The sequence below is a fragment of the Syngnathoides biaculeatus genome, chromosome 3 (genome assembly GCF_019802595.1).
Source record: "Syngnathoides biaculeatus isolate LvHL_M chromosome 3, ASM1980259v1, whole genome shotgun sequence".
Lineage (NCBI taxonomy): Eukaryota > Metazoa > Chordata > Actinopteri > Syngnathiformes > Syngnathidae > Syngnathoides > Syngnathoides biaculeatus.
In genome coordinates this window covers 12,897,946-12,924,753 of record NC_084642.1, presented here as the reverse complement: position 1 = coordinate 12,924,753, position 26,808 = coordinate 12,897,946, and the positions used below count along the sequence as shown (strand labels likewise).

The 26,808-nt window shown below is 42.7% G+C and overlaps 1 protein-coding gene across 10 annotated transcripts in view; it reads right to left on the bottom strand.

The window, feature by feature from the left end:
* Positions 1-26,808, bottom strand: part of esrrga (estrogen-related receptor gamma a) — a 254,158-nt gene that overhangs the window by 81,610 nt on the left and 145,740 nt on the right. For all 10 annotated transcript variants that reach the window (XM_061814389.1, XM_061814383.1, XM_061814385.1 and 7 more), the window contains one exon: positions 3,780-3,938. In XM_061814389.1, the coding sequence (XP_061670373.1) occupies positions 3,780-3,937 (158 nt within the window). In that variant the 5' untranslated portion in view covers position 3,938. The remainder of the gene's footprint in view (positions 1-3,779; positions 3,939-26,808) is intronic.

The window sequence follows — 26,808 nt, the reverse complement described above, 5'->3', positions numbered from 1 at the left end:
CTCACAATCACACCTCGGGGCAATTGAGAGTGTCCAATTAATGTTGCATGTTTTTGGGATGTGGGAGGAAAACGGCGTGCCCGCAGGAAACTCACACAGGCACGGGTAGGACACGCAAACTCCACACAGGTGGAACCGGGTTTGAACCCGGGTCCTCAGAACTGTGAGGCCAGCGCTTTACCAGCTGCTCCACCGCGCCACCCCATTGATGCAAGATATTGTGAAGAGATGGTGCGACAAAGGTTAGGTTCAATTACATTTTGTTAAATTTGTAGACAATGGGAGATGGAAATTATGAATAATGCATGAATCCTAATTGAGAAAAATTCAGACGTATCTACCAAGCTTGACAATTGAGCACTGATCTAAATCAGGATCGTAAGAGGTCTGTGCTCTACTCAGTGCAATTTTAGCTATTAATATTATTAATTCACAGGAACAGCTGTGTGCATGAAGGTGAATTTAAGAAGAGAGAGAGAGAAAAAAATCAATTGTTCACCAGTCACCGCCATCCTGTATATTTGGCTGCAGCACATCGAAAGATGACGGTCATATGCTGCTGACATCCCTCCTCTCTCTCTCCCCATCATCTCGCTGCTTTTACCTCCCTTGCCCCCCCCCCCCCACTTTGGCCCATGCACCTTTCGAGCTTGGTGTCCAGACCATCTGCTAAGGAATCTAATTCATATCCTCTCATAATCAGGTTTGCTGGTGGGCCACTGGCGGTTGCATCCGCACTCGCCTCTCAACACTTTGCAGGGAGGAATATACGTTGACGTGTGACCTCCACTGTGTATATTTGTGTCTGTATAAGTGTGCATGTGTGTGTGCGAGCGAGGGGAAAGGGGGTGGAAGTTAATGAGAGGTGAGTCTCTGAAAGTCTGCCTCTCTCTTTCGCCATCTCTCTCTCTCTGCTCTGCCAGTAATCCTCTTCTATAAATCTGCAATCCAATCAGCATTGTCCACAGACACACACACACAAACACACACACGCACCCACGCGCGCGCGCATGCTCACGGAGCTGTTGTGAGGTCCATCTGTGTGTTAAGGCAATCTGCTTTATCATTATGATTACATTGGGCTCAGTTTACAGCAAGTCAATGCGCGAGGGTGTGTGCGCGCCAGCGGTGCGTGGCTGGCTGACATTAATCACATTCCCATGGGTTGATGATGGCCTAAATAAAATGGGGAATAATATTGTTGCCATCCAATGAAAGCAGCAGAAATACAACACAAATTAAACGTATCCCCCGAATTACCTTGCAACTTTACAGCACCGTGTACAAATATGTACAACGGTAGAAAATATGGCATTTAACAAAATGGAAAATAATATGTAAGTACTAAAGCTTTTTTTGGAATGCACTTCCCGTGGGAACGCAATCTGCAATTTAGTATGAAATCTTTCAAATCGTTGTTTAACGTTGACCTTTAGGAACAGCATTTACAGTGTGCATGCGTGTGTGCGTTTGTGTGTGTGTGATTGTGAGATGTAAACAGTGTAAATAAATCTCATCAACACAGCAGGAGGTCGTGATCTGACGCTAGCCTTCTGCTCGCGTGTGAACGTGGAAAATGATCACATTAATTTCTCATAATTTTTTTTTATGGCATTTGAGTAAAGCACAGATGTATTTCAAATGGGGAATAAAATAGACAATTTATTGAATCTGGATGTTTACGATCTCGACACTGCAGTTTGTAATAATTTGGTTAGCAAACTTTGCTACGTGAGCGTGGCAAAATATTAGATACCGATAGAAAATTAATGCAGCATTTCTTTCAAAGAGAACGGTGTGACACAGACACACACACACACACACACACACACAGGGCGCATGTAATTCTCCCTTCAGTGATTGGCTGAGAGACTGCGTGAGAACGGTTTGCCAGACCTCTAATTGGCTTGACCCAGACTAACCCTGAAATCCTATTGGCCTAAGAGTTCCAGTCTACACACAAACACAAACACCCGCACGCGCATGCGCTGACACACACTTAGAACCCAAGGGCTTTGCGAGTTTCACCGTGACAATGCACTCGCTCGTCGATGGCGTGTCAACAAGTTGTAAATTAATTCTAAACTAACACATTGGTTTTCAAAAAATATATATAAATTATTGGCCATTAGGGCCAAAAGGATTGTTTGGTAGACTTATATATAAAAATATATATAACAGGCTGCAATGATGTGAAACACGTATGGATAAATGCCACAACAGAAAAAAACAAAAAAACAAAGGACGAGCAATTAGGAGCAAATCTTACCTACTTACAATGAGAAAATTGCATCTCTACGGCTTCTCCACGCAAACTTGGAATGATTAAAAGACTGAACGAGAGGCAACGAGAGAGGAAGAGGAATGTGCTCGCCCGTGTTTGGACATGAAACATGTGGCGTATTTACAGTTCTGGTTCTAAATATGGAAACCCACATTTTCCTTTTACTTAGTTGGAGTTTGTTCAAGTTTGTTTTAAGGTTTATTTGTGATGAGCTGTCCTTGAGCCTGGAAATTAAGACCACTTTCTCCCGATGTGTAAGAAAAATTTGGGGAGTAATAAAGTTTTGCCCAGACTTTCTTTTCGCGATAATATCACAATATTCCCTAGAGAGGATTTTTACCGCATTTAGGTTTGTTTGTTCTCTTGGAAATCCTGTAATGACCGTATAAATCTAGTCTGTGGCCCTCCACCAATGTCAAACCAAAGAGAATAACATATATAGTTTTGTAAGGATAGTCAACAAAATGGCACAAGCTGACCGATTGTGGAAATAAATTCCCAAAGCTGCACCTTGATTCCGACTGTTACCAAAATGCCATTTATGCTTGGATTTTTTTCTCTCCTTCCTTACAAAGTGTGTCAGAAAAAAAAACAATTCCACAACTGGTGTCATTAAAGATATACTGTATTTCGAAACCAAAATCTGATTCAGAGTCGATGATTCAGCACGTCTCCAAAGAAATCCCGTATCTTTTGCTTTGTTTGGTGTGCTTATGGCTGCTTCACCATGACAACACGCCTGCTCACAACGCTGCGAGCATCTGACACTTCCATACACACAAAAAAGACGAGTTGCTTGAGCAACCTCCTTCATCACCCGATTTGGCTCTGTGTGACTTTTTTTTTTTTCAGGGGAGTTCATTTACCCATTCATGGGCAGGGTGGCAATTTTTGTTGCCTTATTGAGATAAAAGTCTCCTAACAGGCCACAATCAAGGAAAAAACACTTCTTTTTCATTTATGGTTAAGTTAAATGATAACTTTACTAATTTATAATCTCGTCCTAAAAATGGGACGCTGCCCATGACAGGGTACTTGGGTTTTCTTAGGAGATCGTACCAAAAACCAGAATCAGATTAAAACACTTAAATATTTTGATATACTGAAGGATATAATGCGTGAAAATCATGATGTCCCAAAAATGGGACGCTGCACACGAATGGGTTAAGAGGACCCGTTTTGAAAATGTTGACTCTGTCAGTAGGGCTGTGATGACACAGGTACAGAATCCTTCCGGCCATGCACAAAGACGTGGCAGGGAAGGCTGGAAAAGGGTGTGAGACTCCACGGGGATTACTTCGAAGGGGAACATTTGTAGTTTGTGGTAAAAATCTTTTGAGACACCAGTCCTGGACGTTTTATGACACAGCTATGCCAAAATGGCAGCAATGAAAAGGTCATTGCAACACACACAAAAAAAGTTATCTGTGGCCCAATACATTTGCACAGTTCCGTGAAATGTTGAAACGAAGAAAGCCTTTCGGTCGGGTGTTACCTTGGGTTGTAGAGGGCATGTGGGTCTCTCATGTGGTTGGCCTCGAGGGGCTCGTAGCTCGGGTGCATCCTCCAGGCGCCAGCGCCGCATTTACCGTACGTTGACTTGGAGCTGTCGTCAGTGCTGCTGTTCACCAGTGGGCCCTTCGATAAGTTCATTCTGGAAGACAACAGTGAAAACGCTCATCAACATGTGTAATTGGAGGGGGGAAAGGCCATATGGAAGCAAAAAGATGCAGATATTGAGTACTAAGACAGTACATCAAATATTTTACACTATACATCTTTAGTAAGGTCATACATCTACGTTTACAATAATTATTGGCTTAAAAGCTAATAAACGGCTGCGGCAATGTCGATGCAAAATATTGTTTGCTAAAAATTGTGTTTGTTCATCCATTTCTGTGTATAAAGACAAAAAGGTGGAATGGGGATTGTTGCTGGTTGACTTTGCTGACCGACGACACCGCATATTCACATGAGTTTCAAGCATGCTTGCCTAAAAAAAATGTCATTTTAAGGAGGTCAACACTGAACGTATGATTAAAAACCACGGCAAGACCCGGGATGACCGCTCAAACGCGCAACTTTCCTCCCTAAATGTGTCGATACGTGCTTGCGTCAAGCGGGCTGCCCGCTCGGGGCTTTTTCTGGCTGTGAATAAGGCCATCAGACAGAGGGAATAAAAAGCAAAAAGCCCTGGAGGGTGACGCACGATGTGTGAAATCAAAGGCAGCACAGTGTCAGGGGAGAGGTTGTCGCCGGAATGATAAGGTCAGCGCAGTCAATGCAATCAAAATTCTCCTTTGCTAAAAAACTTAATTGATTATAACAGACGGCCTGACAGAGAGGAAAAGGAGAATTTTGCTGACGTCAAAGCCAATTTGATCCCCCCCCCACACACACATCCACATCATGTGGCTACATAAGATATACAAAATATGAAAAACAAGGGATGATGCAGTGCAATTCTATAACACTCCAACAATAACAAACATTGTTCAAATGAATGAATCTTATTAGCTAGTGCGGATGTGACTAATATTGTGACCTGTAACTGTGTGTGGAAGGAGATGAGGACCAGACCAATCCAGAACCCCCCGTCCCTCCCTCTGTCTGTCCGTCCCTCCCTCCCTCCGTGCAGAGAGCTGGAGGGTGGGGTTGTGTAATTTGTTGGTTTTAGTTCCACTCTGGTGAATAGGACCAATCGATCGTTTGCTGCTCCACACTCTTATTGGCTTTGGTTGCCATGTCACAATGCTATATAGACACAAAACACTTCATAGTGCAGTTCCCCCCCACCCCCTTCCCCCCCATTGGAAAGTGTCCTGGTGGCATCCGCGACAGAGATGCTTCCAGTACAGTCGTGTTGCTGGTTTGAATCCCTTTACCATCTGTACTCTACTATGCGAGGAGGCAGCAGGGGACACAAAAGAGGCAAATTAGTTCATTTTCTGATTTGTATAATCATCAATCCCAGAGATTGAATCCACCCTAAAGTATGTTTTTGAACATAAGAGATTTTATTATTAGCAGTTATACTACGAAAATGGCAATATGCGGAACGTTTGGGTGGTGATTTAGAACATTTGAATTTGTATCGCGTTCAAAAGAGGCAAAAATAAAAAGCTCAATTGCGCTTGCAAACTCATCCTGCTCCAACCTCGGACCAAAACTGCGTGCGGTTGCGAATCTCGGTGACGCGCTCATGTGTCACTGGCCCATCTGTGCATAGAATGACCGTGCCTATGTGTGTGTGTGTGTGGTGTGTGTGTGTGTGACATGCAGATGTAATGATTGATGAGACTGTTGCCATTTTTACTAATGCAAAAGGCACCTACCCCTGAAGGAAACAAATGCCACTACACACACAAGTGCACATACACAACTGCATCCTAATTACTCCGCTAGTCAGTGTGACGTCAGCACAACAAATTATTTACAGCAGAAAAATAAACATATTTGCGTTACTTTAATATTATCAGCGCTACGCTTGCTAAATTGAACTGCAAATTCCATGTATTAAAGGATGGTTTGGGGGGAAAAAAATAATTCATCAGGTGAAATCAGGTGAAGGTTGATAACTTCTGATGGCTGATAACTGACAAGTTTAAATGGGACGTCAGGAATGTATTACAAATAATCAAATAAAAGACTTGAATGCTCTTCTGCGGGGACAAAAGTTTTGTGGATTGATTACTTTGAGAAAATACTCAATGTGGTCCATTATGAGATTCAAGTATTCAAACACATTGTTTTGCGTGCGTATGTTTGAATTACTTTTATTTAAAAAACATGTTTTTACAGGGTTGTGCGTATACATACACACACACACACGATAAATGTGCAGTTACAGATGAAGTGTATTGTATCATGGAGTTCATACACAAAATTATAGTTAAAAAATGTTGGTGAACTTGAAAATGTGTTTTCTTTATTTATAAATGTGATGAAAATATTGTGCCATTCAAGATTAAAAAGTCTGTGAGAGGAGTGTGGATTTTAGGGGGTGAATACAAAGAAGTGCACCGTAATCAGACACCAAGGCAGATATATTTTGGGGGTTACTTGTGAAAAGGTTTCTTTTAATGAATGACTTCAAATGGGTAAATCCCAAAACAGTCGAACACCAAGGCTTCCACAAATATCTACTTTAGGGACGTCATAGAGAAACAATTGTAATGAGTTGAAAAATCTTTAGCAAGCTTGCCAATTTTTTCTTCTTCTAAATTTAAAAAACCCAGTGAAAAGCGCTTGTCCGGGGTCTGCAGCATGTCCGCCATGTTACTAGCGTGTGTTGAGCCAGGGCTGTTTCTCAAGTGTTTCACTGCAGTGCTTTACATATGCGCTCCTTTGAAAATGTTGCTGGAGAGCAGCACGGCTGCAAAAATATTATAATAATAACAATTACATGCTACACTTTTTGTCAATTATTATGCATGCCAGTCACAAACGATCACAGATTCATATCTAAATTTGTGTGACTACGTTGCTCTCGTATAGACATATAGGGCAGATGGGGCTCAATACAGTAGCCTGTGTGTGCATGTAGGTGTGTGTGTGTGTGTGCGCACGAGCGAGCGGATGCACTTGTGCGTACATGTTAGCGTTAGCGACGGGAGCTGTTAGCGGGGCAGGCGGCAGATGGGCTGTCGTTCTTAATAGGGACTGAACGGGTGCCGAAAGGTGACAGCTCTGCACGGGAGGGGCCTGGACAGGGAGGGAGGGGAGGAGGTTGGGGGGTGGGGGTGGGGGTGGGGGTTCGAGAAGGTGTGAGTGTTGTAAAATGGTAAATGGTGGAGGAAGATCGAGATGAAGCGGAGATAAATTATCCGCAGTGAAGAAGAAGATTGAGGATCGCCTGCGATGAGCACTCCCGCCCGACCCCCCGAGGGCACGACGTGCTAACATTGGCCGCTTCTGTTTGGGTGGTTATGCACTGTGATATCTTTTTAAGGCCTTATTTTGCTGTGATTTCATAAAATTTTAATTTTGTGAAAGGGAGATGATTTATGTAGAGCAAAAAAGTTTGGACTTTTGTGATGTGTATTTGTAATGCTTTTTAGGCTTTTTTGTTGTTGTTGTTGTTGTACATTCAAAAGCATCTCGCTCATTTCTACAGGAAAATAAATGTAGATTCTTAGTTGTCTGGAGTTAATTAAAAAAAAAAAAAAGAGTTTCAACTACTCCTAAGCGCAAGAATCGCATTAATTATATTCACATATAAAATAGAATCTAACGTCAATTCAAGATTTCAGGTTTTACTTTAAATGGATGAAAAAACACAACCTACAGTGAGTAAAATGATGCGTCGGGAATTTTTAAATTTTCCTCTTTTTTCCCCCATTTGATTCAATTTGACATTACGCAACATTTGACGAGTTAATCCGGAAGATTTTCTTTAAAACAGCGCCGGACGAACTGACCACGATGATGCGTTTCAACTCTAAGGAGAAAAACAATGTGGAAAACAATTGCGCAGGCAGGAAAAGAATATAAAATGAGACGTGCATCTGCCACATGAAGCATGATGGGAGGACGAGTGCTGGAATATTTCACTGTCAGTCTGCAGGTGACATGGTCATCCATTTCGTTCCACCCTCTTTCCTCCGCTTTGTCTCCCCCACCCAGCTTTATGCACGCTGCTAATTGTGAGATGGTTAACTGATATTCATTGTTCCTATAACAGTGGCAATAAAGTTCTATTAATACTATTCTTTTTGGTTCTTTCCCCTCCATATGAGTCATGTATTTGCGACCCAGGAAATTTGAATCCCATGGGGGAACTTCGATTGTCCGTCTCCTCTATCGTTATGTTGTTGTTGTGTGTGCATTACACAATGCAGGGACATGAAAAGATGCCGCAGTTGAGTCTGGGGGCAGGGGAATGGGTGCCTTGCTTAAGGGCAGCTGGACAAGAGGAAGTAGACGAGCTCCTGTCCATAAAAGGAAATGCGGCTTTGGAATGAATAGATAAATAACTAAATAAAACGGCCAGTCCTGCTTTGTTAAGTTCAAAATTTGACACCATTAGAAACTCAAATTAATTATTTTGTCCCTCTAACCCACATAATATTGCAAGTTTATTTTCATAAAATTACAACCTTATTTCAGACATTCAGAATGATATTATGACAAAATGACTGCAACACAACCCCCCCCAAACACACACACACACACACACACCACACACACACACACACACACCTCATATCGCAACTTTCCTTATAACCTTTTTCTTGTTATATTGCGACATACTTGGAAGTACTTCAGTTGCACTGATTTCAATTGTACCAGTATCACGAAAAAAAAAAAACACTTTTCTCGTGCATTACGTGAACGTGCCAAATGAAGAAATGAAGTGCAAATCTCATTTAAAAGCAATAAATACGTGGAAGGTAAGCGGAATCCTTCTCAGCGGGGCCGCAACTGACTTGACAGATAGCGATAATAGCGATGATAATGAATGCACACTGTGATGTATGGATCGCCCGGACGAATGTGGATGCGGATTGAAGCACATGTGGAAAGGAAAGAAGGGGAGCGCGATACAAGGGGGCCGAGGGAGGAGGTGGGGGTGGGGTGGGGTGGATGAGCGGGCGGGATTGCCCCTCGCTATACATCACTCTCTTGCTCTCTCTCGCTCTGTGTTCTTTCAATCAGCTCTTTGGCATTCAATCACACAAAGCACACACACACACACACACGTTAGGCTTGGCTGCGGTCTCATGGCTAATTGCGGTGAGTGTGTGTCACAGCTGGTACAGTCCCCTCGCTCTGCTCTTTCAACACATCAAGGCCGCCATTGACCCACGACACACACACACGCACAAGCACACGCACACTGATTGATTGAGGGTAACACAGTCAAATTCGCATCATCAAGCCTTGTCGCGCTCTTTCGTTTCAGTGTCGTGACAGACGAACAAAGTAAGACTTTTTCATTGGTGAGCATGCGTGCAGCCATGTGTGCGTCCGGCAGACCACTTGCCGAAAAGCGGGGGTGTCAGACATAAGCAACCACCCCCACCCTCCTCCTCCTCCTCTTCTTCTTCCTTCTTCCCACCTATCTCCCCATGCGTTTGACTCCTTTGCATCAGTCCCTCTCTCTTTACGGGGAGCAAATGATTGCCGGAATGCTCGGACCCGTCACACGAGAGCGAGGCCACCGCTTGTGTGTAGGTACGTTCGTGCGTATGTCTGTGTGTGTGTGTGTGTGTGTGTGTGTGTGTGTCGGTGAGTGGACATGAGGACAAACCTGACAGATAACAAATGCCATCGAGGCAGAGGGAGAGGCGAACGGACAAGTGGAAAAAAAAAAAAAAAAAAGAGGAGGAACACCTCACACAGACCAGCTGTGGGTCACACACACACACACACACACACACACACACACACACACACACACACACACTCTCACACACACACAGCCAACAAATCAGCGCTGCACATATTGACATGCCCTCACAGATGAATTAAGTAAATGATTTTATAAGGAGATTAAAAGGATTTTAATTTACGCAATCTCTCTTTGGTCGACCCCCCCCTCCTCCTATTTCCTTCCCACCAGTCAAATTCTCTATTGCTCTCTTCTGCTTGCTTTCCCTCACTCAAGAATTCATCTAAAATAAAATCCCATTGCAATCCAATTGTATTTTTCTTTTTTCCTGAATTAAGTAACATTATTTAAAGACATTAGAAAAAGAGAAAAGGCACACCATTTCCATCTTTTTTAAGCATGCTTGAATAGTTTTAAATCTTTACAATTGATTACAAATGTTAAATATTCTAAATAGCTAAGCATTCAAGTGGAATTCCTCAAATAAAGATTTTTATATATTTTTTAAAAAAAGGTTCAGTATAAAAAGTTAATCTATAAATATAGATTCAAACATTCGATGAAAAACAAAAAGCACACTTGGTGAAACTCACCATCACCATCATCATCATCATTTGATCGGTCCATGTGTAGTAATACTCTGACAGAGTTTATACATATATATTTTTTTAATAAAGAAAATGCTACAGGAAGAACAAAGTGCAAATAATTCTGGTGCCAAAATCCTGAGAGGAAAACCGGAGCGATGGAGCTCGTTTTATCTCGCGACGGTCGCGTTTACTCCGGCCGCCGCGACGACGCTTTTCATCCTGCTCGCCGGTGAAAAAGAGCAAATTCGACAAAGTCGAGTGAAGAAAATACACGTTAATGATATGCTAATGTATGTATATGATGGCGGGGGGCAGGGGGCCGGGCGGTGTGGGGGGTAATTAGTTAATAGCTTAAGCGGCACTTGTTGTTGATGTTATTGTTGTTCTTATTCTTATCAGTATCATCATCACCATTCCTAATACTTTAATTAGTGTTGGAAAGCAGCGCCCGAGAGCACAGCAGGAGAGCAGAATCGGCCCGGATGACAGCAAAGCTTTGCTCAAATTGTCTTGGCATGCATTTTAAACAGCTTATTTCTTCGCTAAACATCCTCTTTCGCGATTTTACGCACTTTAAAATGTCACAATATGACTTTTTTTTTTTTTTTTTTTTAACAAGTCAAGTCACCTGAACGTCGGCCGAAAGAAGACGGAAAGTGCTGAAACTTCAATTTTGCTCTGTGCGATTCCCAAACTGGTTGCGCTGGTTTGGAGCTGAAAGATCAGCAGACACAGACACTTTTTTTTTTTTTGTTTTGTTTCACAGCAGAACATAGAATGGTCTAAAAATTTCAAATTCCTAAACCTATATTCAACATTGAGATCTTAAATGATGTTTTGAAACAATTAAAAAGGAGTTCACGTTCACATCTGAAAAGTGATGTGGGAAAAAAATGAATAGTAAAAAATGGCCTTTGAAAAAAAAAAAAAAGATCAAGTCCAGGCATTGTTCTGAAGAAAAAATCATTTCAATCACAACACATTAGAAATTAATTTCATCAGTAAGTAACTTCTGATTTGATTTTTTTTCCCTTTTCACATTTACACAAACTTTCTATTGCAAAGACTTTTAAATGGATGAAGTGCTTTGGCGTAACTGACAAACGTTGACACACACATGAATATAAAACAAAGGTGCAACTTTTTTCCCCTCCTCATACGTTAAATTCCCGGCACGGTGAATTTAATGCGTGCTGATGATTGCGAGCGCCTGCAAATGTCGATGCAAACAACTGTCACCTCGCGCATCGCACTCATCACTCCAGCTCGGTCAGCAACGCATTATGACTGCTTTTGCATGGAGACCACAGAATCGATTCCACTGCGCATTTTAATCTACTTTTCATTATATGAACGCGCACACACTGCTGTCCAGTTACGAGTGCGTAAGAGGAATTCGACAACAGCAAAGTGCTTAATGAGAGGAGCAACTTGCTTGAAGTCGTCTAATGTATGCGTTTGCGTCTGATTTGCGCGGCGGGGGCCACACGCCGAGTCGGCCGCCTGCAATTCACCCTCCTCTGGCATTCAAGAGCGCACTTCCCCTCTTTTCATCCTCCGCTTCTCTACTCTTACGGCCCTCGTCCTGCCGTTTCAAAGTGTGAGGCGTGTGACCTCTGCGCCCCCCGCCCTCCCTCGCTACCTTGTTCATGATCTGCTCGGATGAACACACACTTAAAGCACACGCGCATGCAGACAGAGGTGGGGAACACTTCGAGGGAATGATGTCAAACTTGGAGAGCGTCAGGTGGACTGTGTGCGTCCTCCGCTCAGGTGCGAGGTGACAGGCAAGAAGACATACGCGCACAACAACCTTCACAGCAACACTTAAACACACCGACAGCCGGTGGGAGACAATGACAAGCGCGTGATGAGCGGACCAATTAGAACAAAAGGTAAAATTTACCTACTCTTGTTCAGAGTGCATGAAAAAACACTCGGAGAGCGGGTGTCCTACCAAATCCATCGGCGAAAGCGGGTCATTGTCATGTCAACCTCCTCCAGAAAAAAAAAAGAAGAAAAAAAAAAGCAACGTTTTGTGAAAAGATGTTCAAAAGTTTCAAAATGTGTCCTCCTCCTCTTCTTCTCTTCTTTCTCCGATCTCTTTTGGTCCTTGCTTCCACTTGGAGGGAGCGACACAGTTTAGCGGGCTGAGCGCTGCCTGAACTGATCTGTTGTGCGCGTGTGAGTGTGTGCGTGAGGGTGTGTATGGCCGGTGAGAGGGGGTGTGTGTGTGTGTGTATGGGGGGGGGGGGGGGGGGGGCTACAGGCGCACACGCCAGTCAGCCAGCCAGGCGGGCAGTCGGGACGGAAAGCTGTGCCGCTGTCCTAATCAACGACTTAAAGCCCCAAAAGCAGCTCATGAATATTAAGCGATGCTTTTGCATATGCGGTCCCTCAAGGCTGCCGCGCCGGCCGCCATTGGCGGACCCTCGGCCAATGGCTGCGGGGAGGGGCGGAGACAGGGACGGGGCAAGGCGAGGAGGCTGAGGGAGCCCAGCGAGGAGAGCAGGTGGAGAGGGAGGGGCCGGACAAAGAGGGATGCGGGGAAAGACAGAGGAGGAAGACACAGGTGAGGAGGAAGATTTAAGGCAAGACAGCTCTTTCTTTTCCGTTTCTGTCTCTTCATTATCAGCCAAGCGTTCTGGACACGGCGACACATCTTAAACAAGCTGATGTCTTTTGTTTTAAATGATGAGCTGGACTGAGTCAATCACATCCAAGGAATGATCAGGACAAGCGTAAGCTTGACTGAAATGATAGATTTTAATAAACCAAACACAACAGCAATAAAATGTGGGATGGCGGTCATTTTGAGGCCCTGCGTTGTGTAATGATGCCGCCGTGATTTTGCTGCTTTTTTTCCCCACCTTCCTGCTATTCTCAGCACCACCACTCCATATTTCCAGACATTTTGAAATGTTGGAAGTGCAACTCTCCGGGAGAATCATCCCACCGGTCCCTCGCAGAAGGAGACGTTTTCCACCTTAAGGGTAGCGGGGGTTCATTGAGCGAACCGCGCGCTTCTCGGTTTTCCGGCCCACTTTTCCAGTTTGCTTTTCTAAAAATCAGACATCGCTTCTTGTCAGACACCCTCCACTGGAGAAAAGGCAAGGAGGAAGCATGAGAATGGTGAGGGGAGGAAAAAGAGGGGAGGCTGAGATGAAAGAATGTGGTTGCGATTAGCAGCTTTGGAGGAGCGCTGATAATAAAACATTTCCTGAAACCAATCTCTGCTTTGATGTCAATGTCTGCGTGTGTGTGTGTGTGTTGTCTGATTTTTCTCTGTTTTGAAAAAATGGAAATATGTAGTCAAATGTTTCACATTAGGAGGATTTCAAAAGTAACTTGCTCATGTGTTTGTGCTTTCGAAGTGATACAACATAAAGATGTAATAGCGGAACTGCCCAAATCCTTTTTTTAACATATCAATAAAAAAATACCAATGTCATCCAGCTCATGGCAATAGCAAAGGTTGATTGGAGGCAACTTGTTTTCCAAAAACATTTCAAAATAACTTGTAGGTATGACGTTGTGTTTTAAAGACATCAGTGTTTGAGTACTTTGGGGGTGGGTCATCTCGAGTATATTTATCAATTCTTCCTTACAAAAGTTGCCAAATCTTTCAAAAGTAAATAAATCTCTTTTGTACAGCTTACTTTAGGTTAATCTGCATATTTTGAGAGGAACTTAGGTCTGGGCTCTGGCTGAGACATCCCATAAATGTAATTTTCTTCTCCTAAAGCCTTTATTTTGTTTGATTTGGCCTCACTGTCTGGATGCAAGATGAGATGACTACTTCCTTTTAGCGCACATATTCCTTTTTAATAGACTTTTTACAACTGATAGTCTTCGAATGTACATGCAGACACTTATGAGGATAACCGCCCTCTAATTTAGTAATGAGAACCGATGGTGGCTGAGCGATCTGCAACATCTAGAGTCAAAATTCTCACTCTGCAACCCCAACAAAGACACACGTTCCATAAACAAACACACTCAGATGCACTCACGGAGGTTCTCGCAGTCAGACCCAAAACACACACACGCACACAGTTATGATGTATCCAGGGACTTATAAGCATCGACAAAGATGAGTGTGAATCAATGCTGCCGTCACAACTGGGCAAACAAATGCTTTACCAAAAACCTCTGTCTGTTAAGCGCGCGCACAGACACAAAAACACACAGACGCTTTGTGGAACACAAAACACGGAAGCATGTCAAATCTAGCAGTGAAGATTTTTTTTTTTTTTTTTTTTAAACTGTTCGGGTTTAAGGTAGATCACATCTTAACCGGAAAACATGCTGCTTTGTTGGAATTACTCTGATTCTAAAATGGGAAGCAGTCAGTGCACAACTTGAAAGAAGAAACTCAAATTATGACAGCAAATCAGTTATTTTTCCTCTTTTCACATGCTGGAACTCGACTAACATGAAAACATTAAGACTCAAAGCCAATCGTGTCCCATAGTTTTGTCAAGTTATATGCACTAGACCAATTTACCTAATTCCAATCATCCCCCATTGCAAATGTATCGTTTGTTTTGAGCCCAACATCAAACAACCTAAACTCATTGTGTCTTTTTTTCCCCCCCTAGCTGCTCTATCCCCTCAGTGACCCCCGCCCTCCCCGCATCTTCACCTCTTCTCCCCCCACCCCGACTATCGATCGACTCTCAGTCAGTGTGCATGTTGACAGTGACCCCTTTAGGCCACTTCTCTCTCCCCCTGGGAAAAAAAAAATGGCATGGAGCGCTTAAACACAAGCCAAGCACAATAAAAACAAGGAAATGAATGTATGCTGTGTGTGTGTGCGTGTGTGTATACACACACGTGTTTTCTAGCTTTCTGTGATTTGTGCAACACCGTATAAGAAATGTATACCAATAAAAACTGGACTTGAAATGTATATTATAACAAAATTAAAAACTGTACATAAGAATCGGAAATGGAATTGTTGTCTTCTATGAATTATGGAGTCCAGTTTAAAAGAATTTCACTCTTCTTCTGTTGTTGCATTTGTGTGTGCGTGTGTGTGTGTGTGCGTGTGTGTGTGTGTGTGTGTGTGTGCAGAAGAATTATACATTGCAAGTCATAGTGTCATCAATCACACCACTCAATAGGCCACAGAAAGTTCACCGGGGTGTTATCAGGTCAGAAGAGTATTGTAGAAATTCAAGAAGCGGCTCACTTAAGTGCCTGACCACAGGCCACGCATTGATAAATGTCTGGCACTCATAAAAACAACATTACATCTTCATGCTGGCTTGTTTTATAATATAACAGAAAATTAAAGCAACCCGAGGTAAGGTAGGGGGGGACGAGAGGGAGAGCGGGACTGCAATTCGCAACTGGCCGACAGAGGGAGCTATGGATTATGGCCACTTACATGCCGGCAGCTGCAACACACTGAAGGTGCGTGTGTGCATGCTAAAGTGGGAAATGTACAGACGTACTGCATATTCCAATTCGATTGCACAATAGTGACATCATACTCAAGATTAAACTAAAATAAAGATATCAGCAAGGTTTCCCAGGTTTGTTTTAAATGGAGGTGACATTGGACATTTAAGGTTTCCAATGAGTTAATCCACGAAAGTGAAGACAAATGTAGTTTCTCTATATGTAGTCCATTTAATTTAATTGTATGTAAATAAATGTGAGCTCCGTTTTTGTAAAGATTGAATAAAAGTATTCTGAGGATATGGCACTAACTTTTTAAAAAGTTCAGATGAGTGTTAACTACTCTTATCTTTGATTGGTTAGAGTTCCAACGTGCATCACAATAAACCTTGTTCCGATTGGGTCACAATAATTTAAACGTTAAAACAATAAAAAGCTCGATGCAGGTGATGCACGAATAAAGCAGCACACACACATGCACACACAAAGCAAAACAATGTGTAACAACTAATATTTGCTGATGTCAATAATTAATCTGGACATGCAGGCTACAACTCACCAGCAAATATTCTTGTGCACTTCCAAAGCAAATTTGAAGACCGTATGCATGTTTGCGTGGTAAAAGAAGATGAATTGTGATCATTAGACATCTAAATAAAATAAGGTAGAACATGGGTGGTAACTGGAAACATCCTTCCTCAATCCTAGTTTTATTTCTAGAGCCCTTCAAGAACAACTGGTGTTATAGCAAATATAATTTAGAAACCATAGATTAAAAACAACAGAAACAAAATAATACACTTAAGCTAGGGCAGAGTCCGGACAGCACTGGTCAGGCTCGTCGAAAATAACGGAGTCCTCGGGTTAAAACGATCTTGTCCCAAGACGTTTTGACTTCACAACGCCCGTCCCCTGTCCGCCATTTTGTCCGGCCAATGCTTGTCCGTGTTTGTGAGCCGGGAGTATCTTCGCACTTTTTGCCCTCCTTTTTAGACATTATCGCCCCAAAGAAGAAAGTTGTGTCCAAGTTTTCAGTGGGTCGACCGTGGTGACAATTATTAAAGACAAAGCCCATATTTTAGAGCATGTGAAGGGTTCCGTTCCTATGTCGGATACAATGATCACAAAACAAGGTTCTTTGATACTTGTCGAGATGGAGAGGATTGACGACCAGGTTCCTTCGCAATAGCTAAGCACAGCCTCCCCTTCTTCTTCTCCATCCACCTCTCAGCAGTCATCCTAAGTACATCATCTCGTATATTTCACATTTTTTTTTTTTTTTATACAAAGTATTTTGATGTAAATTCTGATTTTAATGGTGGAATCTGACTCAAGTCGAAATTCGAGTGAAGTCGCTACTGTAGGAACGGATCTCAGTCGTAGATCGAGGACTCCCTGTATATACCGGGACATTGTTGAATAGTTTAGGCCCAACAACAGACGAGGCTGTAACTCATGGAAACCGCTTAGATGTTGGCACCTATTGGAACAGCAGATTAGCAGGTAAACAGTGGAGGAGGAATTATGCTCCCTCTTCCGTATACCATTTAAGAGGCCAGCAGCAGCATTTTGAACCGACAGGACATATTTGAGGGAGGACTGGCGGACTCCAAACTACAGTAGATTCCCATTTCAAAGTGCTACTGCTGTTTGCAAGTTGCCTGAGTTGCTTTATGAAAAATGGCTACATTATGTGTACAATGTTTACCATTCACCAGTACAGATAGTTTTATCGCATTCATTATTTTCACATCAACAACACGTCGCCACTGTTTTTGCGTGACTTTGCATATGCTACATCACGGATAAGAGTCAGTTACACAGCTGTTCGCGTTACAATTTAGTGCGCTCACAAGTACATTATACACTATCAATGTGACATCAAAAGGGTTTCACATACAGCTTTGCAGTGAGATTGGAACTGTGCCAAGACCACATCTTGCAGGATGTCTCAAATCGGGTGATTTGGTCTGCACACGTCTCTTTGCTTGGTTTAGACCTGTGCAAAAAATAGCTGAAAATGGCTGATGTGAAACCATCCTTCAGTCTTTCTCCAGGAATGAGGAAGAAACCTCCTGACAAAGGCAAAAATGGAAAACTACTGTTTCATTTTCTTTCAAAGTATTAATTGTTTCTTTTAGCCATCTCAGTCAGGATGGGGTAATCCCTCTGCCGCAGAATAAAAAATGGTGCATTCCTATCACAGTCCCATCACCATATATAACAGTTCTCTGTTCATACCTCTGTGAGATGGAATTGAATTTTTTTTTTGTAGAAAGCAAATTTGTCTGTCTGAAAAATTTCCACTACTGTTTACTGAAGAAATCTGTGGCTTATAGCAATTGTAACTTTTTTTTTTTTTTAAACAGTACACCTACTGTAATGCCCTTGTACTGTAATGCCCTTGGAGGAAAAGACACCCACTTTAAAGCATTTATTAATGCCAGGAGAGATAATGGGCACACTCACAGAGGTGCTGCTGTCAGCCACAGCTCACCAACAAACACTTACACACACACACACACACACCACACACACACACACACACACACACACCTCACCACCAGGACCCACCTCAACAAACACAACACTAGGCCCTGTACATTCTATACAGTTTGCATTTTTTAAAAATTCAACTATATTTACTGTGTGTTTAAAAAGGTGTGGTTATAAGAGGGGTAAAACATTAAAACACAACACTCCACTATATTCCGTTCTAATTCAGTCACTGTGTCAATCTGATGCCTCCATATTGTGTGCCACAATAATATTTTTCATTTCGCAAAACTACCCAAGTCCAGCTCACATTCATCAGCAGAACAGCAAGTAAACAGTCTCATCTTGAATGTCTTCATCTCAGTAGAATGGCTCAATAAACTTTTTTCATGTCCTAGACAGTAATGCAGTTGGACACACTATGTTTCAGCCTTCCACCATTTCTTACATATATATCTCTCATTCTACATTAACTCAACACAGAAGAAAAGTTTTTTTTTTTTTTTTTATATATAAATCCAGCAAAACACATCTACCCACTTGAGCTCAATTTTGGGCCTAAATCATGTCAGTGGTCAGACTGAAGGATGGAGGAGTCACTTTAACAAAAGTGGACACTGTTGAGACCTCGAGCATTTTATCAAATTATGTTATTATTGTACTTTTTCAGAAAATACAACACTCTAAAGCACATCTTTACTTATGACAAAGAATTTGGAAACATTGTGCTGGTGTTTTTGGGGCGTTGGAACGGATTAATGGAGTTTCCATTCATTTCAATAGGAAGGATGATTTGAGTTACCACATGGTCACAAAACAATGAAACTCGTAAGTCAAGGCAACACTGTATTTACTTAAAACATTCCACTCCACGCCGCAGATTGTTGGCACGTGATGTTATGAAACAAAGTGAAATGGCAATCTTGTGGTTGCGCAATACTTTGTGAGCAAATACGTCTTTGATGGAGTCATTAAAAAAAACACAACGTAACGAAATGTTCTTATTGGTTGTTACTACACCACAGATAAAGATTGTAACAGAACGTGGTGAAGAATGCACGGTGAAGCCGTCAAAATTGTGGACGTGCAGAGCGATGGTATGGAGGACATTCAACAGTTTTGTGTCATCAACTATACGATCTTGGAGTTGTACAAGATAGTGAAATGTAATTCACTTGTAATTCCAGTTGTCTAATGCGTGTGGGTAAAGAGCAGTTTGCAAGACACACAGAACATAAAAAACAGTCCACTTCATCAGTTTTAGTGTGTAATGACGTGTGTGAGTAATTACTTTTGCGCCAATGTGTGTGTGCGGAAATGCTCGTGTTTTTATGTGGACTTTTGTCCGTGTTTGCTGGCAATGAGCGGGTTTAATGGGCTGTGTGGAAATAATCACTTAATGGTCACACCGCTTCTTCCACCGAACGCACATTTCTTGGCATGATGATTTTACTGTAAAATAAGTAGTACGATGTAGTTATAAGCGGCGAGGGTGGGAAACATTTCATCGGTTGAAATGACGAAAGAGAGCTACGGTGAGGAAAACACGCAGAAAGGGATCGCTCCGGCCTTTATCTCATCTCTAATTCTCCACAATAACCCCCGCTTTCAACGTTCCTCTCCAGACCGTCAGCCAGTGAATTTATCGTTGCCCCAATGATTGCTTCTTGGGCCATGATGGCTGTAAATTGCTTTGCCATTTGGTAAATGCTGGCAGTTAGAAGGTACACAAGTAATTATTTCCGCCTGTGCTGATTGAGACATAATTCCACGATGAAGCCGAGGAGGGGGGGGGGGGTGACAGGATTTCAAAACAACTATGTTTTAATTTCCCAGCATTCCTAATTAGAATGTGTAAAAACGTGGCGGGTTTTTATACGATTTCCTCCGATGGGGCCAGAAATAATTAAACTGTCAAAGGGAAATAAATACGTATAAACAAGGTGTAATTTTTACAGTGCACAGCACCTTGTCTGGCTGTGACTTTTTGAGAAGAAAAACAATGCAGGTGCTTTTTTTTCCCCAGCACACAAACTCAGCCTGAGACCACATCGAAGTCCTGCTGTGAGGTAGAATCCTGGATTTTAGTGAATTTGAAGGCCGCATGAGTGGACTGGAAAGAAGGTCCACAGATATATGGTATATGATAATGTTTTACGCACAGATCGCTGTGTTCATAAATTGTCCTAACACGCGCAAAAAATGGTGCCATGTCTCCAACGTGATAGTGAGTGTGGCACATTTAAAGGGAATGAGAGGAGCCACTTTGATTGGGGGTAACTGATGTGGGCTGTATACATTCGCAGAGTAGCGCAGACCACCCACCCTCAGATCAGTCACAATGATTTTACCCACACCGGTCTAACGCACCCCTGAAGTACATTTGCGCCGCCCACCACCCCAGATTTACACTGTCATGAAAATGGAGCCCCCACTGACAATGATTTGAAACTTTACTTTTTGTGAGGCTGCAATGTGATGCCAGGGATGTCTGTACCTATGACTGCGTGACAAATAATTGGCGTCTTGTAAGTCGGGCTCTGATTTGGTTGTTTTTCATCAGGCATTGAGGTTTCTTGCACTGTATATCAAATTAGAGGCACATGATGGGGGCGGGGACACTTGCTTTTCTTTTTTTTTTTTTTTAAACAAATTATCATACACTACCATCATGGTATAATAACTACTTTAACAAATAAGACAAAAATGGTTTGGTGGCCTTATCGCATGTCTGCTCTTTGCAGATGATGTGGTTCTGTTGGCTTCATGAAGCCGTGATCTCCAACTCTCACTGGAGCGGTTCGCAGCAGAGTGTGAAGCGGCTGGGATGAGAATCAACACCCCCAAATCTGAGACCGTGGTCCTCAGTCGGAAAAGGGTGGTGTGCCCTCTCTGGGTCGAGGATGAGATCCTGCCCCAAGTGGAGGAGTTCAAGTATCTTGGGTTCTTGTTCCCGAGTGTGGGAATAATGGAGCGGGAGATTAACAGACAGATCGGTGCAGCGTCTGCAGTGATGCAGACTTTGCATCGGTCCGTTGTGGTAAAGAGGGACTCAAGTCGAAAGGCGAAGCTCTCAATTTACCAGTCGATCTACGTTCCTACCCTCACCTATGGTCACAAACTGTGGGGGGTGACCGAAGAACAAGATCCCATATACAAGCGGCTGAAATTAGTTTCCTCTGCAGGGTGTCCGAGTTGTCATCCGGGAGCACCTCAGTGTCGAGCCGCTGCTCCTCCGCATTGAGAGGAGCCAGATGAGGTGGGTGGGGAGTCTGATTCAGATGCCTCCTGGACGCCTCCCTGGTGAGGTGTTCTGGGCATATCCCACCGAAAGAGACCCCGGGGACGACTCAGGACACGCTGGAGAGACACAGTCTCTCGGCTGGTTTAGGAACACCTCGAGATCCCTTTGGAAGAGCTGGAAGAAGTGGCTGGGAAAAGGGAAGTCTAGGTATTCCTGCTAAAGCTACTTCCCCCGCGACCAGACATGGAAAAGTGGTAGAAAATGGATGGGTGGATGAATGGATGGACAAAAATAGATTTTTCTTTTGAGAATTGAGCACTCCATGTATATTAAAACAATTTCATTTCTCTTTTTTTTTTCCTTCCCAAAGTGAAACAAATCAAAGGTTGGCCGCTCTCTTTTACGTCAGCATGTTATATTCTTCCTCAAACAGCTAACTGCTGGAAAAGAAGCAACTCTAATTTTAAGCATGCCAGTCAAAATTCAAGATTTCCGGCATTCACCTTTAATAATCACATGGAAAATGACTTACTTTGATATCAAAGTTGAAAAGTATGAACTAAGTACTGTAATTCCCGGCCTACAGAGTGCACCTGGTTATAAGCCTCAGTACACAGAAAGTTCATAGCGCAGCGCTAGCGTTAAACTCTTTCTATGTACCGAGGCTTTTAACCAGGTGCACTAACGCTAGCGCCGCACTAATGCTAGTGCCACATCACCGCATAAACCGCAGGGTTGAGAGCGTGTGGAAAAAAGTCACGGCTTGTAAGGCGGAAATTACGGTAGTTGTATATTTCTGTACATGACCCAAAATGTCAGTATTTTCATCCGTCCCAGGCACTCACAAGAACTCTGATCTGTTGATAAGTGTATGCCAACAGTTACGGACGTGTGGCAGGATTGCATCACCGTGAAACTCTGTTTAATAAGCTCCATATCAAAAACGACCAAGAGAAGCGTGCGTTTCAAATGAGAAAGACGGAAGTCCTTCTGTCATTCCTGGCGTGTTAGTAATGCCCGTTGGATTAGAGGCCGCTATCCACTGAGCGCGCTCACATCGATAGGAAGCGCTGATGGAGATGCATTCGAACTGGGCTTACTCAATTACAATCTGACAACAGCTTGTAGAGCCCATCTTTGCCTGGGTACACACACGCACACAACACACAAACTTAAATGAATGGCGCAACACAGCAGATATCGCAGACTTCATCAGGCTCTCAATGAAAGTGGTATCAGAGACAAAGTCTTTGAGTATTACCTGGTAATTCCATTTACTAGGAAACATTTAGCTGACATTTTTATCTCGCACGGAAAGCAATAAATTGGAACAGCAAATTGCTTTCCAAAAACATTTAGCCGCCATAAAAGCAACTAGTTCAAATTTGAAGGAGATAATAAAAGCGGTTTTTTTTTTCATGCATTAGCATGGCTGAAAATAATTCCGATAATAGCAAGAAAACATCTCAATAATATTAGTGAGCCGGGACAAAATGCGGACCTAATGTGTTTAAAACACTAGTATTTGAAAAGTTATGGATTTAAATTAATGTGAACAAAATGACTGCAGACCTGGCATACATTAATATTGGCAATGGACATATTTTCACCACCCTGCGGTCCAATACAAACAATTTTCATTTAATATTAATATGATATGCCAAAGAGTAAGACAATTCCGAGCATGTACACATGTTTTAGTTTCGTGAACTGGAAGGCAAAGGCCACAGAGATGGAAGTAAAAATTCAAGATTCTGCAACGCTACACATGGATATCATATTAGAGGTTGACAAATGTAAAGACGTGCTGAGATCACAAGCCACTCGAAGCCATTTGCGCACATCTGTAACATTAAGGTAATGACGAACACATTCCACTTGCATTGCACGGAATTTGACCTCTGCAATTAACCCACTGCAGCGTTGAGGAAAGCGAGGACCCACCATTAGTAGGCAGTTTTACCCTGCTGGAAGTGAGCTATTAGGGCAGCGAGGTGCCTTGCTCAAGGACACTTGAGTCATTAAAAGGGGCATTCATTTTATTTTATTTTATTTTACTTTGGGACAATATCTTATTGTTGATTGGTAATCCCACAATACACTTTTTCAGTCCCGTCCTCCCCCAAAGAGTCTTCAATCAAGGAGTTGAAACCAAGGGGTGAAAAAATAGCAATAACAAGAATGAGAAAAATAAAAATGGGAAAATGTGGGCTTGCTTGTTTTGATGTAAGCTCTATTATGAAAATCATCAACAACAATATTCTGGATTTCCTTGAATATCCGGGTTTGGCAATACGTAACTTTTTGGGTGGAAAAGCAGCAGACAAGCCTGAAGTCGAATAGAGTTTCAGTTTTGTTAAAAAAAAAAAAACGAAAAAATTCCATGATATTCTAATTTACTGAAATGCACATGGATTGTACACAGGCTCCAACTATGTAATATTACACATGAACTAGGGGTAAAAAGATTAATACTAAATAGACTTTTTATGTGCCTGCGTGGGTTTTCTCCGGGAACTCCGGTTTACTCCCACATCCCAAAAAAATGCAACATTAATTGGAGAACCTAAATTGCCCCTCGGTGTGATTGTGAGTGCGACCGTTGGTCTCTCTGTGCCCTGCGATTGGCTGGCAACCAGTTCAGGGTGTTCCCCGCCTCCTGCTCGTTGACAGCTGGGATAGGCTCCAGCACTCCCCGCGACCCTCGTGAGGATAAGCGAATTAGAATGGACAGATAGATGGATGTACTTTTGATGGTGACACAAAGTTCTACAGAAAGACCTCCAAACTATCTATAAATGTATTGCTAAACATCTCTACAGTATCTTTGCCGACTGTCTTTAGCCAGTATGTTTGTGAGCGTGAGTGAGAGTTTGTGTGCGTGCGCATTCGTAGCACAAACAACCGGCATGTGCTCAGACAACAGTGTTTGGTAGACATCAATATTTCAGTCATGTGTGTCGAGAAAAGGAGAGAAAAGGAGAGAAAAGAATGGAGGACTTTGAGCATTTGTAAGACATTCCCAAGACTGATGGATAGTATAGCTTCATGCGTGTGTGTGTGTGGTGTGTGTGTGTGTGTGTGCGCGCCATTGTCCCTTCACATCTCTACACCTCTGTCACCTCTCCTCTAATCAGGAGTTCAAATCAATGACGTTGTCCAAAACTATAATTGCCAGCCCTTAAACTGCTTCTCCGGCAATATGCTTTCACCGAGAAACCTTCGGGCAGCAGAAATGCGCCTCGCCGCCCGTGCCGGCGTCGGCGCGTGTGTGAGGTGGATTAAGAGTATTTTCTCATTACGACGGCGTCTGAATGCGGAGAAAGTGCTTCACACATTGTTTTACAGCGTTCCGAAAAGCTCAAAGCTCAGCACTAAGCAGCCTAATGCCCAGCTGGCCCGCGCGGAGACCCAGGGGCAAAACTCATCAGTGTCATTTTTCAAGCTACTTTGGCGAAATGGCTCCTAATTAGTGGCCTTAGCACCTTGAAAGGTCTTATTTTTCGGTTTAAAATGACTGTTCTGATATAATAACAGTGAGTCGAACAGCAACATGGTAATGCGTCAAAATACTAATTAAGAATTAATGGATCACTTCATAGAGCAACTTAAACAACTTGGATCGCCAAAATGGATCCCCAAATCTTTTTCAATTCAACTGTTGTTTTTTTTTTTTTTAAACATTATTCAAATGTATTCAGATGCATCTGTGTGCCACTTTAGTTGGGAGGAAAGGAAGAAAAGGGTAAAAAAAAAGGAATAAAATGAAGAGACAGTTGGAAAGAACTAGGGAACGAGGGAACGTGGAAGACAATGTCAGAGGAAGGCAGCGCGAGAGCTTGAAAAGAGAGATGAAAATCGAGATGGAAGGAGAGATGTCTGGTTAACAAGGTGTTGAGCACGACAAGCCCTCGGGAGCGCACGCTCCCTTACCCTCTAAGATTAGACCTCTCTCTGCTGCGGCAACGCGGGGGGAACATGCCACCATCACAAGAGGACACCCCGGGCGGGACCCCCCCTCTTCCTCTACTCGATTTCGAAGCAGAATGGTCATCACAGTCAAGTTATTCTAATAAATTGGGCTGTGTAACTAATCAAGGTAATTGCACGGCTATATTTTGGGTCTCCCTCCCCCCCCCCCACAACCAACCACCACTCCACCCCTCCCTCTGTCTCTCTCAGCTGAAGTTGTTTGACACCTCTCTCCCACCTGAGCATCTCAATGTGTCAGGACAAATTAGCTGAGACTCACATCTGTCTCGCTCCCTCCGTCTGCTCGCCACTCAAGCGCAGAACGCGCGAGGCAGTGAAAGGAGGGTGGGGAGAGATTGATAATGTGTGTACAGCGGGGTGGGGGGGGCGGGGATGGAGGAACAATACGCATCAGGGGAGACATCGGGACAGTGAGGGAGGGGGCAGGTGAGTGAAAGTAGAATGAAATGCAATTAGAGAAAGAGGAAAACACTAACACACTGAAGAAAGCGATATAATTATTTCATTAATTTGGGAAGGAATGTGTAAATGTACAGCACAATAAAGTTGAATCATGTGAAGAGAAATTGTTTGGTGTGGGGGGGTGTAGAACACATTTATTGCTCTTCCACTTTTTCCAATAGAACAGGGGATCGCGAGAGAGTCTCGGTTGATCACGGGATGTCGTGCCCAAAAAAATAAGAAAAAAAAAGATGTCAGCCAACGTTCCCTCTAAACTGCGCTCATGCAAAATTGTGCACCACCGATGCAGTCTCTTCGCAGATATTCTGTGTTCCGTGCAAAAAAAAAGGCTATTCAGTTTGTAGCATTTCGCAATGTGATTCAATGAGTGAGGGATGACTGGTTATTACAACCAATGGCACAATTCACATATGTACTGTTAAAAATATGAAAAGAAGAGGCCACTAGTTTCTTTTGGAACTTTCTCTAACAACAACTGCTGTTTCTTTTTCCTAGTTTACTTTACACCCTCCCCCTCCTCGCTCTTAAAGACGTACAATCATAATTACAAATGTTACAGTACTTACGCAACCCATCAATGTGTTTTATAATGGCAGCATCCACCACCGCTGCATTAGTTAGCAACACAGTCTGGGCAACGTAGAGCAAGGACGAGCTAGACATGCCGCTTATGTTTACTTTCGATATTAATGGTGAAAGTTAAAAAGGAAATGCTGTTGTTTTCAGATGCTGATATTCCATAAATACTGTCCACGTCACGTTTTTTGCATACAGTGGAAAAAGGAACATCAATGGACTTTTGGGTCAAAGTCATTCCCAAAAAATAAAAAATAAACACATGTACATGTAATATCAGCTGCAATATTTTGAAGATTATTACCTGTTATGTAAATGCAAAAATCTAAACTCTGGATGTTAAAACTAAAATAAAAGACCATTTTATGCCTTTTCCGTAAAATCTATGATGCTGTAATATTTTGTCAGAGGAAAGTCGCACATT